The sequence below is a fragment of the Emys orbicularis genome, chromosome 1 (assembly GCF_028017835.1).
Source record: "Emys orbicularis isolate rEmyOrb1 chromosome 1, rEmyOrb1.hap1, whole genome shotgun sequence".
NCBI lineage: Eukaryota > Metazoa > Chordata > Testudines > Emydidae > Emys > Emys orbicularis.
In genome coordinates, this window is record NC_088683.1 from 64,355,015 (window position 1) to 64,374,432 (window position 19,418).

Sequence of the window (19,418 nt, forward strand, 5' to 3'; positions counted from 1 at the left end):
CAGCTTGCTGCAAGGCAAAATCCTCTCCAGCTTGACTCTACAGTCTCCTATAGTGGAAAAACTCCACAAATTCCTACAGAAGACGTAACCCATAGAAACCATTTACTATATCGCATATTTGTATAGAAGTGTGACTCAAATATACTATATCCAATAATTTCTGTATGTATATTCATAATGCACACAGGAATATTAGTAAAAGGCTTGAAAGGAGAAAGTAAACTTGGCATTCTCCATCCTTAGGGGCCCAGTTCTGCTGCCACTGAAAACAATAGATTTGCCATTTTCTTCGTTGGCAAGAGAAATGAGTCCTTAACTGCAGATTAGGACTAGGCATATAGCCATTGGGATAGAATAGGAGGAATAGACACCTGCAATTAATGTAATCAGCTACCTTAATATCTTTAATTTAATAAAAGGGACTGAGACAGCCTTTGGAGCATGCATGTGTAATGGTTCCCTGAGGAACTTTCTGAATCATAACATGTCTCTGGGATATTTTAGCTGGCAGCTGGCCATGAAGCAACACTGTGATTCCTCTCACTGTTCACCATAAAACATCCTGTAATTTAATAATATGTATTCTCTGGGAACAAAATGCATATTATAAAGCAATTTAACATGTTTCTTCTCCAAAATGGGACCATGAGTAGTATAAGGGCCCTACCATCAATCAAACACTAAACCCGCCCCTTGACCCCTTAGTCCCTCCCACCTGTCACCGGAAGTCCCACCCCATGGGGGTATTACTTCTGGGGTCAAGGTGCCACCTGACCGGAAGCAAGGTGTGTCATGTGACCCCTCTAAGAACTCCCCCCACCACCCTCTACCAATCAGGAGGGGTTTTGTCCTGACAGGACCTCGCCGAGAGGAGATTTTGACCAATCAGGGTGACTTCCGGGTTGGGGTGACCCCTCCGGAAGTGGGTTGTGTGACCCCACTAAGAACTCCTCCCAAGGCCCTCCGCCAATCAGAGTGCAGCACCATTACCCCATAAGTCCCAGCGCCGGACAGAGGAGGCGGCCATCTCTTATCAAGGACACGTGTTTTTGAAATCACGAAAAGGCTGCTGAGAGAAAACATGGACTCCTTCACCACCCCTGTGAGAACTTCGGATTTTGTTTTAGCCCCGAAGGTCTTTGACCATCCGCGGAGAAAGCGCTACATCAGCGACAGTTCCGAGGAGGAGGAGGGAGCGACCGAGGGGAGCCCTTTGGCCCAGCCGTTGCTGGATATGCTGGAACCCAACCCCAAAACCCTTGTGAGACACCCCGATGAGCATGGCGGTCTCTCTTTGTCCAACCCCTCAGAGGTGGAAGGCGATTGCGGCTCGGGGGAGTCACCGGCAGACAAGGCGAACGGAAAAGATGGCGCTCAGGTAAATGAATGATTAAGAAGCGGCAGTCGAGGACGGGTGGGTAATGGGTTAGTAACCGGGGGCTGTGTAAATTAAAAAACAAGCAGTGGGGGTGCTTACACGTTTTCTTTTCTGAAAATTTCTCAACAGCTCGACGATGCCTTTCTAGAGGACCTGGAGGCCCTGGACAGCGTTGCATCAAGCAGCAAAGATGAACCGGGCCCACCATGTTTTTGCTCAACGCCGATACAAGTTGTTGAAGAGGACTCTGAGGATGATGGCTATGAGGAGTTTAGGAGGCGGCTTGGCATAGAACTAACTGAGCCAGTGCCACGGCGTGAGCATAAAAAAGTCATGCGGACTATCGTACGCGTTGCTGTTTATGCTATCCTTAAACACTGCCTTAGGGAAAAGCTTTTGGAAGATTGTGAGGGCTGTGTCATAGATGCGCCAGGCCAAAGGCACCATGACTGTGTGACTTTGACTTCAGTGGATATAAACTGCAAGCTCCAGGGCCTGTCTGCTGAGCTGTGTTTGGAAAGTTTATTAAACACTGTTATTGCCATAGGTTGGCTATGCAATGTCTGTGCCTAACCCAAGAACATTTAGCGCAAGGGGTGACCTTGATAAATGCTGTGCAATTCAGTGGAGACCCTGACCGTGTTTTAAAGAATATGACAAAACCGGAAGATACCTGCTTACAGCATTATATTGACCGTCTAGTCCGCACAAAAAGTTACAGAACCCTGCTTAAGAAAAAGACTATTTGTAAGAAATCTAAAAGGATTAAGTTAGAGAATGGTGAGGGGACAAACGTGATATAAAACTTGGTAGCCGTAAATTTAAAAAAAAAAAAAAGGGGGGGTGTGGTTTGTGGCTATCTGTGTTTTGTTAGAAGGGTTTGGTGTGTTTTATAAAGCTGCTGTTTTGTGTGTGAGTGTGTGTGTGATATGTTTATATCCACTGAAGTCCAAGTCACACAGTCATGGTGCCTTTGGCCTGGCGCATCTATGACACAGCCCTCACAATCTTCAAAAAGCTTTTCCCTAAGGCAGTGTTTAAGGATAGCATAAACAGCAACGCGTACAATAGTCCGCATGACTTTTTTACGCTCACGATGTGGCACTGGCTCAGTTAGTTCTATGCCAAGTCGCCTCCTAAACTCCTCATAGCCATCATGCTCAGAGTCCTCTTCAACAATGTGTATCAGCGTTGAGCAAAAACATGGTGGGCCCGGTTCATCTTTGCTGCTTGATGCAACGCTGTCCAGGGCCTCCGGGTCCTCTAGAAAGGCATCGTCGAGCTGTTGAGAAATTTTCAGAAAAGAAAACGTGTAAGCACCCCCACTGCTTGTTTTTTAATTTACACAGCCCCCGGTTACTAACCCACTACCCACCCCTCCTCGACCGCCGCTTCTTAATCATTCATTTACCTGAGCACCATCTTTTCCGTTCACCTTGTCCGCCGGTGACTCCCCCGAGCCGCAATCGCCTTCCACCTCTGAGGGGGTGGACAAAGAGAGACCGCCATGCTCATCGGGGTGTCTCACGAGGGTTTTGGGGTCGGGTTCCGGCGTATCCAGCAACGGCTGGCCCTAAGGGCTCCCCTCAGTCGCTCCCTCCTCCTCCTCAGAACTGTCGCTGATGTAGCGCTTTCTCCGCGGATGGTCAAAGACCCTCGGGGCTAAAACAAAGTCCGAAGTTCTCACAGGGGTGGTGAAGGAGTCCAGGTTTCCTCTCAGCAGCCTTTTCGTGATTTCGGAAACACGTGTCCTTGGTAAGAGATGGCCGCCTCCTCTGTCCAGCGCTGGGACTTATGGGGTAATGGTGCTGCACTCTGATTGGCGGAGGGCCTTGGGAGGAGTTCTTAGTGGGGTCACCCCAACCCGGAAGTCACCCTGATTGGTCAAAATCTCCTCTCGGCGAGGTCCTGTCGGGATGAAACCCCTCCTGATTGGTAGAGGGTGGTGGGAGGAGTTCTTAGAGGGGTCACATGACACACCTTGCTTCCGGTCAGGTGGCACCTTGACCCTGGAAGTAATACCCCCATGGGGTGGGACTTCCGCTGACATGTGGGAGGGACTAAGGGGCCAAGGGGCGGGGTTAGGGTTTGATTGACGGTAGGGCCCTTATACTACTACTACCATTGACTTGTCTACACAAGAAAGTCCCATTACTTTAACTTAAGATATGATTTTAAACTGATTTAGTTAAATGAGTGCAAGAGGTTGAGTGGACACTCTTATTTTAGGTTTAAACCAGGCTTATTTTGGCTTAGGTTAATTTGATTGGGAACAGGCTTAGATTAAACCAAAATAAGCCACTTCTAAACTGCAGTAAGAATGTCCACACAGGGATTTGCACCAGGTCAAATTGGTTAAAAAACTGATTTAAGTCAAACAAGTGCCACTTCTCAATTTAGACAAGGCCACTGTCAAAACAGAGAGGAAGGCTTGTCCTGAGGTTAAGGCAAATCTGAATTCAGGTCCCAACTCTGTCACAAATTCTGTGTGTAACTCTGGTCAAGTAACTTATTCTCTCTGGGCCTTTGTTAACCACCTATCAGGATAATAATCCTTCCTTTGCCCAACTTGTCTATTTATACTGTAAACAACTTGGGGGAAGGACTGTCTTTTACTATGTGGCTGTACAGTGCCTAGGACAAAAAGATTCCAGTCTTGGCTAGGGCCATAATTAAGGCTGCACGTCTTTCACAGAGGTCTTGGAAGTCATGAATTCAGTGACTTTTGGGGACCTCTGTGACTTCTGCAGCAGCCAGTGTGGCTGACCCCCCGGGTTGCCCGAGCAGCTGGGATGGCCCCGGGGCCAGCTGCACTGGCTGCTGCTTGGGCAGCCCCAGGCTTCTGGCCCCAGGCGCCGCTGGAGCAGCAACAGTCCCAAGCGCTGGCCTGGAGCTACAGTGGGGCCTTGGGCCATCCCCCCTCCGGAGCTGCAGCAGAGCCCCGGGCTGCCCCCCTGGAGCCTCCCCCCTAGAGCAGCAGCAGCAGCGGTGCCCCGGAGGCCCCTCCCCAAGCAGCTGCAGTGCCTGGGAGCACACCAGGGAACCTAAGATTTAGTCGGGGTATTTATAGTACAGGTCATGGACAGGTCATGGGCCGTGAATTTTTGTTTATTGCTTGTGATCTGTCCATGACTTTTTTACTAAAAATACCTGTGACTATAATAGAAATAACTGCATCTTTATAGGGCTTGACTACACAGGAAAATAATTCTGGAATAAGGTACAGTGTGAATGTAAAGCAGAATAGCTATTCCCTTTTTCCAAAACTATTCTGGAATAATTCCATGTGTAGACAAGCCCTTACTCAACAGATCTGCTCCTGTTGTGTATTCAGTCATATCTGCAGACTCTAATGACAAAATCATGCTTTTTATGCCTGTTAACACTGCACAGCGAACACAGCTATGGAAGAATGAGAGAAATTATGTTCCTTCTAGTGTGAGAAAATTGAGCTGAAAATTAAAGATGAAATCAGGTTGAGCCTCACTAACATATGTCCCCAGCTGGAAAAACTGTGCAACGAGAAGCAGGCACATCCATCCCATTAAGAAGACGCCTGGTCTGCAAGTTATTTTATATTTTATGTACAATATTTGATTCTTTTCTAATTAGTAGAGAATAGGGTTGGGTCTTTACTGACACAGCACAGAAATCCAGATTTTACACTAAAAAAATTGAATACATAATATAGTTTTCAAAGTTGGAAAACTATTTAACTCAAGTAACACTATCTTTTTTAGCAGTTTTGTTACATTATTGTATTGCTTATAGTTCACTTTTAAACAAAATTATGTTTTCCCTATTTGAATACCCAATTTTGCTCTCAACATTTTTTTAAAGTATAATTTTACTAAAACTATTTGGTTTCAAAGATCTTGAAGCATTTCTTTGAGTGCATATTGCTAGGGCTTTCCATCATTCCAATTGTTTACTTTAAAATGAAAAGGAAACATACATTATTTACTGTATTATAGTTTATACGTATGTAATTTAAATTAATAATTTTCCTCAGGAAGTGTTAATAGTGGGCCACAGTGCCTATTGCAACTGCACAGGTGGGCCTCAGGGGAAAAAGTTTGGGAACCCCTGCAATAGAGGTCTATAAAATCACGAATGGTGTGGAAAATGTAAATAGAGAAGTGTTATTTACCCTTTCACACAATACAAAACCCAGGGTCACCTGATGAAATTAATAGACAACAGGTATAATACAAACTAGAGGAAGTACTCTTGCACACAATGCACAACGAACTTATGCCACTCATTGCCATGGGATGTTGTGATAGCTAAAAGTATAGCTGGGTTCAAAAAAGAACAGGATAACTTCCTGGAGGAAAGGTCCATCAATGCTATTAGCCAAAATGGTCAGGACAGAACCCGATGGTTGGGGTGAAACCAAACCTCTGACTTCCAGAAACTGAGAGTGGAAGACGGGTGGAGCATTACAAAATTGCCCTGCTCTGTACTTTCCCCCTGAAGCTCTGGTATGGGCTATTGTTGGAGACAGATACTTGCTAAGATGGACTGTGGTGTGGCCCAGTATGCCAGTTCTTACATGCTCTTATGTTCTTACCCAGAATATCATTTACCCCACTTGTTAGATGCATTTGGAGTATAATGTCCAGTTTTAGTCACCATAGTTGAAGACAGACACAATTAAGCTGTAGAAAGTACAGCGGAGGACAAATACAGTGCTAACTGGAATGGATGGACTTGCATTTTAGATGCAGCACTAAAGCAGCTATAGTTAAAGCTTTGTCAATTTTTATGGATGTGAGGAAACTAACAAAATCTGAGATTGTCTTGAGAGAGGAAGATTTCAAATTAAATGACATGTCTGAAGTATTTAAAATTCGCTAAGAGATGTTACAAAAGTAAGCTTGATATACCTGGTTGGCAAACCACAACTAAAGAGGGAATAAGAACTTAAAGAAGCATTATATTATAGAGAGTTAATAGACTAAATAAATTTAGTCAAGTAGCTCTCTGGAATTTAAGCAAAAGTTGGATGGCCATATAAATTTTAAGGAATCAGGAATAGTGGTCATTTTTGTATTCGGGAATAGCCTACTACCCTTTCTTGGGGTAAAGAGGAAAGCTTTTTAGCTGTTCAGGTTCCCCTCCTCTCACCCCATATTAGCAATAGGTTTGGAGAGGAGGTTTCTGTGCATAGGGGTGTCACGCTGTCCGGAGTGGTTCACAGCTGTGAGTGCCAATCTCAGTTCAGACTGTCCGAAAACAGAGCAAATACCTCAAACTGGTGGTATATTCTATAATTAGTTTTCACTAAGCCAGTAACAAATGTGCACTCCTAGACTACTATATGGGTTACCTAGGGAGGTGGTGGAATCTCCTTCCTTAGAGGTTTTTAAGGTCAGGCTTGACAAAGCCCTGGCTGGGATGATTTAGTTGGGAATTGGTCCTGCTTTGAGCAGGGGGTTGGACTAGATGACCTCCTGAGGTCCCTTCCAACCCTGATATTCTATGATTCTGTGATATTAGTCTTACCATGGAGCCACAGACAGTACCCTTAAGCTCTCCAACCCCTACTTTACCACCCAGACAAACTGGACTTTGTGATGAAAGGTTATTAAAACCAAAATTCACCACACATTAGGTTACTCCCGACCCCTAGGGGCCAGCCACTTACCCCAGGTCAATGGATACTCTTGATCTCACCAAAGACAATGCTGTACCCAATTTCTCTAGTAAACTAACCAAAGATTTATTAGCTAGGAAAAAGAAATAACTTCTCAATAACTCATGGAAGGTAAAATACATTATGGGTGAGTCTAAGTTTGTAGTCCAAATGATAGCAGAGATGTAGTATCTGCTAGTTCTCTGTAAGTCTCTCAGGGATACCTCTGTCCAATCGCTCAGGATTCCCCCTGTCAGAACCCATCAGTTCAGAGATACAGAATCGCTCCCAGAGTTTATTTTTATATCTGTTTTCCCTGCAAAGCAGTTTGTCAAGTGTTCCCATCACAGCAGGGGTCTGTAAATTTCCCATACTTTGAAGTTAGCATGCGTCTTCATTTGCAGTTCCAAGGCTCCAGTCCCATTAGATGGGCAATTAAATTACAGATACATAATGCATTTAGTTACAGCAATCCAGACAATCTTTCACTAGTTTTCATGAAGTTCTTACACAGTAAGTAAATTCTCATCCGAATACTAATGCACCTGTGATCTAGGATTATCTAATTACAGGGATACATAATGTAACTACATGTAATCTGATAGCAGACAACAGAATACAGATAAGTGAAGACAATGCCATTAACATTCCCTAGTTTTCATGAATTTAGAGCAAATGTAATTACTGGACCATATGCCATGTAAATGTAATGTGATAACATCCCCCTTTGTTCTAGTCTAACAAGTGAATTGGTTCATGCATATTAATACACTTAACATTTCTTTGATATTCAAACACACTCCAAACTGAGCTGGTCGATCAGTGTCATGCGTGGGGGAGGGGTGTCAACCAAAAATAACTTAAATTATTTTGGAAGTTTACATTGGATTGATATGGTGGGGTTGTCATTAAGTCATTTCAGAAATTAAAGCCCTATAGCCTGCTTCTGATTCTATACTACTAAGTACCTAGAAAAAACAGCTGAGTGACAGGTACTGTAGCACAAGAGATAATGTGACTGACACTATAAACATCATGAACTAGTCTGCCTTTGATTTATAAGTTGTAATCATATAGAAATAACTATCTGTATTATAACACACACAATACACAAACTGCAGGCAACTATTTTAGAATCAAATCTTTTACATTCCAAGATATTTATAATTACTGTTCCTAAATGTTTTCATTATTGTCTTTATGCAATATTTAAAAAGGTGAGCTATATTAAAACAACGTGAGAACTAGATTCTGTCATGCTTACTCACATGGAGTAATACCTTATTCCTTCAGTAGCCCTTGCTGAAGAGTAAGTCACTACTCTATCTGAGTAAGGGTAGAAGAATCTGGCTTCCATACAAGCTAATTTTTCAGGCAGCCCATAATGTTGATTATGGCTGAATTGGATGCTTAAAGTGTTTTTTCTTTATTAAACAAAGAGAATATTATTTACTGTAAATTAACATGTACTATATTTTATTACATATTGACTATCTTGCTTGTTTAGGATATGATGAAACAATTCTTATTCATTACGCAACTGTAAGATAGGTAAACATGGCCACATAGTTGTCTTTCCCATATTTTGATTACAGGGATAATAACTATAATAGGAAGCTTTAATTGAAAAGCTTGCATTCAGAAAAATTCCACCCCAGATGCCAGTTTTCTTTTACAAAGAAAGATACCCTTAATAGTAGCAAACCATTTCTATGGCCCTGAATCTGCAAAGACTTGCACATATGCTTAACTTTAAGCATGCAAATAGCCCCATCAGTGAGACTACTTGTGCACTTTAAGTTAAGCATATATGTAGTCTTTGCAGTATTGGGGTTTATGTTTCCAAAACAGATACAGGCATAAGTATGAAAAAGAGAAACGGAAGTAAATAATTAAGAAAGCTAACTATCAGAAATACTTGACTGTAGTCATAAATTGTATTACAATTATTTCCACATTCTAAGGAAGTCATCTGTGTTCTCCTGTGACCACATAATTTGGATTGGTCTGTAAATTACCATAAAGACTAAATAGCAGGATGTAATAGTTTATGCAAGAAAGCTCTTTAGAAACTATTCAGTTAAGTCTTACAGAAGTCAATAGGGCTACTCGTGTGTTTATAATTAAGCATACTGAATTAGGGCCTTAGAACTAGGTCTCTGATGCTTAAATGTTGTTATGGTATCCAATCTCTCAATTTAGTGAAATACTATGGTTGAAATCTTGCCTCCCCCTGAAACTAAATTTTACCATTGACTTCAATGGGAGCAAGATATCATCCTTTGAATTTTAAAATGTTTAATGTCTTAATTTTTGTACAATTTTTAAATTAATAGCCACATGATGCAGCACATTTCAAATGATATATAGCAAAACCTTTTGCTGAACATTAAATATATAAATCATTCTCTTTAAAGTGACTTTTCAGCTTTTGACCTCTACAGTGCATATTGAGATTTTTGTTTTTTTTAAGTCAGCATTGTTAGTCCAAACACCAATTTCAAGCATCGGGTAAGAGGCAGAGAAGACTATTGCATTAGCCTCGATTTTTTTACTATGTTTCTATAGGAAAACGAAGGGCAAAAGGGATGCCAATTTGTGAGAGATACCTTTTATGTTTGGATGTAAAATAATCATGAAAGTAAACAAGATAAAATGAATTATGGGAGAGCCATTGCCATGACACAGTCGATGCTGTGTTCTGTTTCGCACTTCAAGTGGAAATTCTTCATCTTTGTTTTGTATGAAAACTAGCGTGTATCTTCTCAAAATTTTCCACACAATCTTTGAGTAAAGCTTGAATTTTCAGAGAAAATTGGTTACTTAGTTTCCAAATGATCAATTAAGAACAGACCCAAAAAATGTTTACTAAGTCTCATGATTTTTCAGGCCCCTCTAGCTTGAAGTCTACAAACCACAGAAAGTAAAAATATGTATGCAATGAGACTTTAGTGGGCTCTCTAGGGTTATGTAATTATTCTGTTAATTAACAAGAGAAAAAGAAAATTAGTGTTCGTTGTCGCAACTGTATGCTTATGCATCACAGATAGCCAACTGTGAAGTAGCGGCTGGTTAAAGGCCAAGACCTATAAGGAAAAGTTCAGCTGGTTCAGGAGTGAAGCTAAAGTGTGTTCAGTGGGTTTAGGAGCTCACTCCTGAACTGGCTAAACAGTTTCATGGAGAACATAATCTTTAACAAAGCACTACCTACTTGTAGATTAGAGTATCCTGTTTTTTGTGAAACCATTTAGCTGGCTCAGCACAGAAGCTCCTAGTCTTTGTGAAAATACTCTCAATTGCTACTTTGATGAATAGGGTCTTTGTGAAAGATCCCAGCTGGCTCAGAAGCAGATCCCATTCTTTGGGAAAGGAGCCACTGCTGTGTCAGAGATCCCTTCTTAATTAGCAATATACATTATAATTGATTTCTTATGCACAATGTTTAACTAATGGAGATCATGGAAAAAAGTTACCAACATGAAAAATTCAGAAAGGAAAAGTTTGTTTTGCAAAGGGAAAGTGAAATGTCTCATCCATAGCAAAGGAAAATGAACAGTTTGTTTCATAATATGTTGACCATCTCTACTTTTGAATGCTTTATGAGAGCAATACAGTACTACTTACTGTCACATGCCCCTAGTCATGTGCTTTCCATACAAAACTGGAGCTGAAAAGAGGATTTTCTAGCCTAGTAGCATTTGTGTGGCATTACACAGGAAAATCTTCAACAAAACAGAGGATAATTTCATAAAGAAAAGGATCTTTGTGAAAGTGCCTCTTCATGAAAAGGGAACTCCTGAGCTGGCTGGGTAGTTTCATGATTATCTTGTTTTTCATAAATGTGCCCAGCTGCCTCAGAGCAGAGCTGGCTTGTGCACTTTCACAAAGATCCTGTTATTTTGTGAAACTAGGCACTAGTGTGTTGGCAACCTTTGTTTAAAAAAAACCTGGCAAAGTAATGGTGCAAAAAATACGACTTAAGGTTGCCCATATAACATATCTACAATACAAAACACAAGGAAATAAAAAAGGAATATAACAATATCTGCCTTCTACTGCTTCACCTAGAAACCATATTACCACTGAAACATCCACCACAGCACCTTAATTTTGCCCCAGTAGATACCAACCAGCCTTTCCCCAAATCACTCAACACCATAAACAGACCCAACCTTCCTCATACTATGCACTCTGCGTTGCTCTGGAAAACCAAACTGGCTCATGTTTGGGGAAGGGGAGCTGGAAGTCTGGCATCTGGATAACGGGACAGAGCTGGGGCTGTGGTGTGTTGTAGGGCGGGTGGGTCTAGCGACGCTGGAGGAACAGGAAGTGTCTCCAGACGCGTAGTGCCGACACCTCAACTTTTAATTCCCTTACTTGTGTGGTTGCAGAGCCCCTGCGCCCTTCCCCAGCCTTTTCGCCTGCAGTCCCCCTGGCAGGAGTGCCGGGCGGGCAGAGCGGGGCGCGGGGGCGCCCATTTTTCCAGGGTCCTGGGGCACGGGACCCGTTGCTAACCCGCCACGTGTGGTAGGTGTGCTATAGTCGGAGCCACCTGGAGCGCTGCGTGCGCCGCGGTTACAGCGGGACACGCCAGTTCAATAGGCACCGTCTCCCCGGGGAGCAGGGCTGGGCACACTGAGGAAAGGCGCTAGGTGTCATCACCCCCGAGCCCGCCTGGGGCGGCCCCCAAAGCGCCTCAGGGGCCGGTTACTCGCCGCCTATAGAGACGAAGGGGCAGCGCCTCTCCTCGGGTAGGTTCACACCCGCCGGGGAGCCCCGCTCTCCCCGCCCCCGGGTCGTGCGTGCGGAAGTGGGAGTGACGCGGCGGCGCCGCCCGGGATTGTGGGAGCGGGAGGGGACAGAGGCGGAAGGTTTCCGGCGCTTTCGCGCAGACGTGTCCGGCCGCGGCCCCGCGGAGCCAGCCGCTGTCCCGGCCCGTCCTTCCGCAGCTGCCGCCCCACCCCGGGCCGGCGGCGCCATGTCCGGGACCAGCAGCCCCGAGGCCGTGAAGAAGCTGCTGGAAAACACGCAGGGAGACCTGCGGGGCCTGAGCCTGGAGTGCCGGAAGAAATTCCCCCCCGTCAAGGAGGTGAGGGGCTGGGGCGGGCCAGAAGGGGATGGGGCAGCGTCCCCGTCTCACCCCCCTGCCCTAGGGCCCCCTCGGAGCTAGGCCGGCGCCTGAGAGGCCCGGGGGGGCCCTGGCTGCGGTGTGCGTGCGTGCTGGGTGTGCTGAGCCCGCCTGCGCTGGGCAGGTGCCGGGTGCGGGCTGGTAACCCGAGTTATGTTGCTGACAACTTGGTTCTGTCTTTGCTCCGGTTTATAACCACCAAGAAGCTCTGGCGCTTCGGGTTGGACTTGGAACTTTTCAAGCCTAGTCTCTGCCCAGAGATGGGTGTTGGGGGTGATGGTGGGAAGAGTTGTGTTCCGACTAGTTCAGCAGGCTGAGCTCAGGTAGTGTGCTGAAAAATGCTGCTTCTCGTCCGTCCCGTTCCCACCTACTCTTCCCCCCCCCCAAAAAAAAAGGTCTTATGGACTTTTCATAATCAATTCAGGTGCGGGTTGAAAAATGAAATTTAGCAGGGAGATAACTCTTAGAAAGGAGAAGTAACTCTGAATGATCTGGTGAAATTTGCTTGAAGCTTGGCTGAGTTATGAGTCTTTGCACATATATTGTAAATGTTTAACAATAGCAGTATTTTTAACAGGAGTCAGCCAATGATAAAAGAAAGGGAAGGTAGACTGCATTAGGTGTATATTGCTAATTTAGGCCCTGGTTCTTTGCGGGCAGATCCCTTTGCTTGCATGGCACCCCATTGACTTCAGTGGGGTTTCATATATGTACAGGGTTCCAAATTCGCAGATCTAGTTGTGGAACTGAGATTTTATCTATGGAGTGGATGTGTACATCTCCTGAATGAAGGTCTCCAAATTCAGTGTTTCTTGTTTAGAACCACTGAAATCTTTGTCAGCAGGTAAAGTTATCCATCATGCAAGGTGCACACTAAGTGCATCAGAGCTCTTCATGAACTCTTTCGCTGGGCATGTGCTTTGCAGGTCAACAAGTTGTTTTGGCTTCAGGTGAAGGAACTTATTTTCTTTTCTTAAAAAAAAAAAAAAGAGAGAGCTTTATTTTTTATTAATGAAATTTCAATGTTAAGAACCAAATTTATTATTATAAGTTCTGAAATCAAAATTAAGGTTGCAAATGCAGTCTTGGATCAACATCAACTTCAAAATCACACTTGTCTGAATTTAACCTCTTTTCTTAAAGTGTCAAGATTACAATAGCTGAAAGAGATAGGATTTTCCTTTTTTGATTATTTTATGCATTTAACAATATTTTGTGTGTAGTTAATTTTCCTTTTTTCACCTTGGTGTAGTATGTCACTTCCCATTTTTTGTGGGTTTTTCTCACACAAACAAGAGGAGGAAAAACACACTTAAAACTGTAAAATGATTGTAAAACCACAAAAACTGAAAGTTTGTGTTACCTGAAACAGCTAATTTCTTTTGACTGCATTTTACATTGACAGTGTCCCTTTAACTCTGCTTCATTTTGCATATGTAGTATGATGTAGTCTCTAATCACACGCTCATATATCTCAGATAATACCGTGTCATAACAGTTTTTCATTCTCATTGTAAAGTGCTTAGTGCAGGGGTTCTCAAACTTCATTGCACTGTGACTCCCTTTTGACAATAAAAATTACTACAGGACCCCAAAAGGGGGGACCGAAGCCTTAGCCTTCCCAAGCTCTTCCACCCTTGGGGGGCGGGGGGAAGAGGAGGAATGGGGAGAGGCGGAGGCAAAGCCAAAGCTCCACTGCCCCAGGCCGGAAGGCCAAAGCCGAAGCCCAAGGGCTTCAGCCCCAGGCAGGGGGCCTATAACCTTAGCCCCGCCGCGCAGGGCTGAAGCCCTTGGGCTTGGGCTTTGGCCCTGGGCCCCAGCAAGTCTAAGCCAGCCCTGGCGACCCCATTAAAATGGGGTCTCAACCCACAGTTTGAGAACCTCTGGCTTAGTGAATGAAGCAGAGCTAATCATTAAACATTTTGTCTGAAAATTCATCTTTGTCTGACTTAGAGCAATACCCCGACATATAAAATGTTGCATGTGAATCTAGGTTGTAGAAAAATATTGTATGATATACTGTTTTACTTGAGAAATAATATGTGATCAAATATGTTTTGCGTTGTGGTTGTCACTTCACCTTGAATGGTCTCTTAGAATATGTATATGCAGTATAGTCCCAGGATATTACAGAGACAAGGTGGGTGAGGTAATATCTTTTATTGGACCAACATCCGGAGATGAGAGAGACAAGCTTTTGAGCCACACAGAGCTCTTTTTCAGGCCCGGCTTGTCTCTCGCCAACATAAGTTGGCTCCAGTGAAAGATTGTACGTACATCACCCAACCTGTCTCTCTTAGGTTATATTTCAATTACTTATGTTCAACAATCTGTTCCACATTGTATTTAGTTGTGACGCTATGGGTATGTCTACGCTGCAATTAAAAACCCGCGGCTGGCTTGTGTCAGCTCGCTTGGGCAAAGGGGTTGTTTAATTGCAGTGTAGATGTTCAGGCTTGGGCTGTGGCCCAAGTTCCGTGACTTGCCCACCTCACAGGGTTCTAGAGCCCAGGCTTCAGCCCAAGCCCAAACATCTGGATTGCAGTTAAACAGCTCCTTACCCCAAGCCCCACGAGACCAGTCAACTGGTACGGGCCAGCGGTGGGATTTTAATTGCAATGTAGACATTACCCTATGAGTACCTTTCCCAGATCTGAAGAAGAGCTCTGTGTAGCTCAAAACCTTTAAAAGATATTACCTTAGAGAAGCCATTGTGTTTAGTAATCTGTGAGGTTGAGAAATCTTGGAATTGCTTCAATTATGAATAGCTGTGGCATGAGGAGGAGAGAAATCATGAAACATACTCTTCATCTCTCCCCCCCGTTCCCGCCCCAAAGTCTTAGATGCTTTTTCACAGCATATGTAAGAGCATGTATCCTGAAGCTCCAGCAGTTCAGCCAGCATCATTATCCTTTATCCTAGGCTTATACGTTCTGGTAGGAGACCAATAGAGGTGTACCTGGTGATTCACTAGGTGATGTCACTTACAATGACATTTAATACTGGGCAAAATGGATCCTACAAAAAACAAAAATTCTAATGTCTTGAGCATACATTGCTGGCAATATTTCGGGTATAGTTAATATGCTATACTTAACCTTTCTGTAATTCAGAGGTTCTCAAACTTCATTGCACCGCAACCCCCTTCTGACAACAAAAATTACTACACGACCCCAGGATGGGGGACTGAAGCCTGAGCTCGCCCGAGCCCCATCGCGTGGGGGGGTGGGGATGGGCAAAGCCCGAGCCCCAATACCCCAGGCGGAGGGTCCAAAGCCGAAGCCCCAGGGCTTCAGCCCCAGGCACCAGGGTCTGTAACCTGACCCCCGCTACCCAGGGCTGAAGTGCCTGGGCTTCGGCCCTGGGTCCCAGCAAGTCTAACGCCAACCCTGGAGACCCCATTAAAACGGGGACCCACAGTTTGAGAACCATTGCTGTAATTGAATGGAAAAAACGTCAGTTTACTAGGACATTCAGACTACCCCTTGTGTTTTTCTTCATTTTTGGCTGTGTTATGTAATGGTATACAAGTCTTACTTGTATCTCTATAGATTTACACTATACACGGAGGTGTTCTGAAAATGAAAAATATATTCTGAGGCCAAAGAGTGATGTGATGATCATAAAGTTGTAAAATGCCTCATCAGTTAATTACACTGATGCAGAACTTACTCCATTTTACTACAGAATTCTGTTTCTATACTATAGAAATTGTCCCTGTGGTAGAATATCAGGGCAAAAGTGGAAGATTAAACCACTTGCTTATGGTTAAAGTACTAATGGTAGAGCAATAGTTGATCCTCATGTTTACTACTCATAACATTAAATAACCTGAATTGTTTCTATATACAATATATGTGTTTATCATTTACTATAATAATTCTTTTGTTTAACGTAGTAGGCTTGGTAGTCTTTATACTTTTTTGGCAGGAAGTAAATGCTTAACTTCTAAATTTGGATTGGACTGCATGGTATTAATAACCCACAACACAACTAACCACTATTTTAACCTATTAGGCCTGGTCTACACTACGGGGTTAGGTGGAATTTAGCCACGTTAGTTCGATTTAAAAATGACTGCGTCCACACAACCAACCCCGTTCAGTCGACCTAAAGGGCTCTTAAAATCGACTTCTGTATTCCTCCCCCCGGCGAGGGGAGTAGTGCTAAAATCGACCTTGCTGGGTCGAATTTAGGGTGGTGCAGTTGCAAATCGACGGTATTGGCATCCGGGAGCTATCCCAGAGTGCTCCATTGTGACTGTTCTGGACAGCACTTTGAACTCCGATGCACTAGCCAGGTACACAGGAAAACTTTTGAATTTAATTTCCTGTTTGGTCAGCGTGACGAGCTCAGCAGCACAGGTGACCATGCAGTCCCCCCAGAATCGCAAACGAGCTCCAGCATGGACCGAAAGGGAGACACTGGATCTGATTGCTGTATGGGGAGAAGCATCTGTGCAGGCTGAACTCCGATCAAAAAGAAGAAATGCAAATATATTTGCCAAAATCTCATAGGGCATGTTGGACAGAGGCTACAACAGGGACACACAGCAGTGCCGTGTGAAAGTTAAGGAGCTCAGGCAAGCCTACCAAAAGACAAAGGAAGCAAACGGTCGCTCCGGGTCAGAGCACCATACATGCCACTTCTATGACCAGCTGCATGGCATTCTAGGTGGGGACACTACCACTATCCAACCACTGTCTGTGGACACTTGCAAGCGGGGAGTCTCACGCAAAAGGGATGAGGAAGAAGAGGAGGAGAGAATGCACAGCAGGCAGGCGGTGAATCCGTTCTCCCCGGCAGCCAGGAACTTCTCATCACCCTGGAGCCAATACCCTCCCAAGGCGGGATCCCCGACCCTGAAGCCTGAGAAGGCACCTCTGGTGAGTGCACATTTGTAACTCCAGTACAGGGTTTAAAAGCAATAGTGTTTAATGTTTGATTTGCCCTGAAGAACTGGATGCATTCGTGGCCAGTACAGCTACTGGAAAGGTCTGTTCACATGTCTGGGGATGGAGCCGGAATCCTCCAGGGACAGCTCCATGAAGGTCTCCTGGAGGTACTCTGAAAGCCTTTGCAGAAGGTTTCTGGGGAGGGCTGCCTTATTTCGTCGTCCACGGTAGGACACTTTACCACGCCAAGCCAGTAGCAAGTATTCTGGAATCATTGCAGCACAAAGCATGACAGCGAATGGTCCTGGGTTTTGATCGCATTCAAGCAACATTCGGTCTATATCTTTCTGTCTTAGCCTCAGGAGAGTGATATCATTCATGGTCACCTGGTTGAAATAGGGGAATTTTTGTAAGGGAACAGTAAAAGGACCCCGTTCGTGCTGAGCTGTTTGCACTTGGCTAAAAGGGATCATCCCATAGAATAGCCACGTGGCGGGGGGAGGGAAGAGGGGATCATCCCAGAGAATAGCCACGCGGTGGGGTGGGAGAGTAGGTGTGTTCCACATCCACCTGAAAACCGCAGCCCCTCCTTTTAAATGTGAAACCCTACCCATTGCTTGCTCTGGGAAAGGAGGGTACTGCAGTTTGAAAACATTCCCACATGTTATGAAGGCATTAGAAGCCAACCCCGCGTACCCTTTGGCTTACTATGGCTGCCTGGAAACCGAATTCTGTTGCCCAGCTGTGTGTGTGTGATGGGTCACCATACCGGCAGGCGCTCAATATAAAAGGCTAAATGCGGCCTTGTACCTAAAGCACATGTGCTGTCTGCTGTGAATTGCTTGATTCACTGTGAAAGAGTCTCCCTTTTGTTCTCAGAAATGTATCATCTTAAATTTTACTCTCCCTTTTTATCTCCCCCCAGGTGCAAATGTTTCTATGCTCCCCCATCATCTCCGTCCCTGTGGTTATCGCAGATTAGAAGGCAACAAAAAAACGCACTTGCGATGACATGTTTTCCGAGCTCATGCAGTCCTCCAGCACTGATAGGGTACAGCTTAATGCATGGATGCATTCAGTGGCAGAGGCCAGGAAAGCATTAAGTGAGCGTGATGAGCAGAGGCAGGAAGCAATGCTGAGGCTAATGGGGGAGCAAACGGACATGATGAGGCATCTGGTGGAGCTGCAGCTTCCATCCCAGATTGCAAGTGGTAGAAAAGTAACTACAGGGTGGTCAGTCCATATCACCCTTTATGCCCTTGGATGGAGGCACTAGTGTAAACCAATAGACACATTCAGTGGCAGAGACCAGGAAAGAATTAAGTGAGCTCGAAGAGCGGAGGCAGGAAGCGATTCTGAGGCTAATGGGGGAGCAAACAGACATGATGAAGTGTCTATTGGGGGAGCAGACGCCCAAGAACGCGGGGGGTGAGGCTCCAGGCACCCAGCCACTCCACTCCAGAGGATGGCCCAAACAACAGAAGGCTCTCATTCAAACAGTTTGATTGTTAGTGTGACTACAATAAACAATGTGGCCTTGTCCTTCCCTCCTCCCCCACCCCACCCGGGCTACCTTGTACGTTCTCTTTTTTTCTTTTTAATTAATAAAGAAAGAATGCATGGTTTCAAAACAATAGTTACTTTATTTCAAAGGTGGGAGGGTGGTTGGCTTACAGGGAATTAAAATCAACAAAGGGGGTGGGTTTGCATCAAGGAGAAACACACACAACTGTCACACCGAAGCCCGGCCAGTCATGAAACTGGTTTTCAAAGCTTCTCTGATGCGCAGCGTGCCTTGCTGTGCTCTTCTAATCGCCCTGGTGTCTGGCTGCTCAAAATCGGACACCAGGCGATTTGCCTCAATTTCCCACCCCGCCATAAACATCTCCCCCTTACTCTCTCAGATATTATGGAGCACACAGCAGCAGCAATAACAATGGGAATGTTGGTTGCGCTGAGGTCTGACCTACTCAGCAAACAGTGCCAGCGGGCTTTTAAAGGTCCAAAGGCACATTCTACCACCATTCTGCACTTGCTCAGCCTATAGTTGTACTGCTCCTTACTACTGTCGAGGCTACCTGTGTAAGGCTTCATGAGCCATGGGAGCAAGGGGTAGGCTGGGTCCCCAAGGATAACTATTGGCATTTCAACATCCCCAACAGTAATTTTCTGGTCTGGGAAGTAAGTCGCTTCTTGCAGCTGCTCGAACAGCCCGGAGTTTCTAAAGATGCGAGCGTCATGCACCTTTCCCCGCCATCCTACGTTGATGTCGGTGAAACGTCCCTTGTGATCCACCAGTGCTTGCAGCACCATTGAGAAGTATCCCTTGCGGTTTATGTACTGGTTGGCAAGGTGGTCCGGTGCCAAGATGGGGATATG

General features: G+C 44.8%; 1 protein-coding gene across 3 annotated transcripts in view; it reads left to right on the top strand.

Moving 5' to 3' along the window:
• Nucleotides 1-11,994: 11,994 nt before the first annotated feature.
• MON2 (MON2 homolog, regulator of endosome-to-Golgi trafficking) overlaps nucleotides 11,995-19,418 on the top strand; it is a 169,665-nt gene continuing 162,241 nt past the window's right edge. For all 3 annotated transcript variants that reach the window (XM_065399746.1, XM_065399738.1, XM_065399755.1), the window contains exon 1: nucleotides 11,995-12,105. In XM_065399746.1, the coding sequence (XP_065255818.1) occupies nucleotides 11,995-12,105 (111 nt within the window). The remainder of the gene's footprint in view (nucleotides 12,106-19,418) is intronic.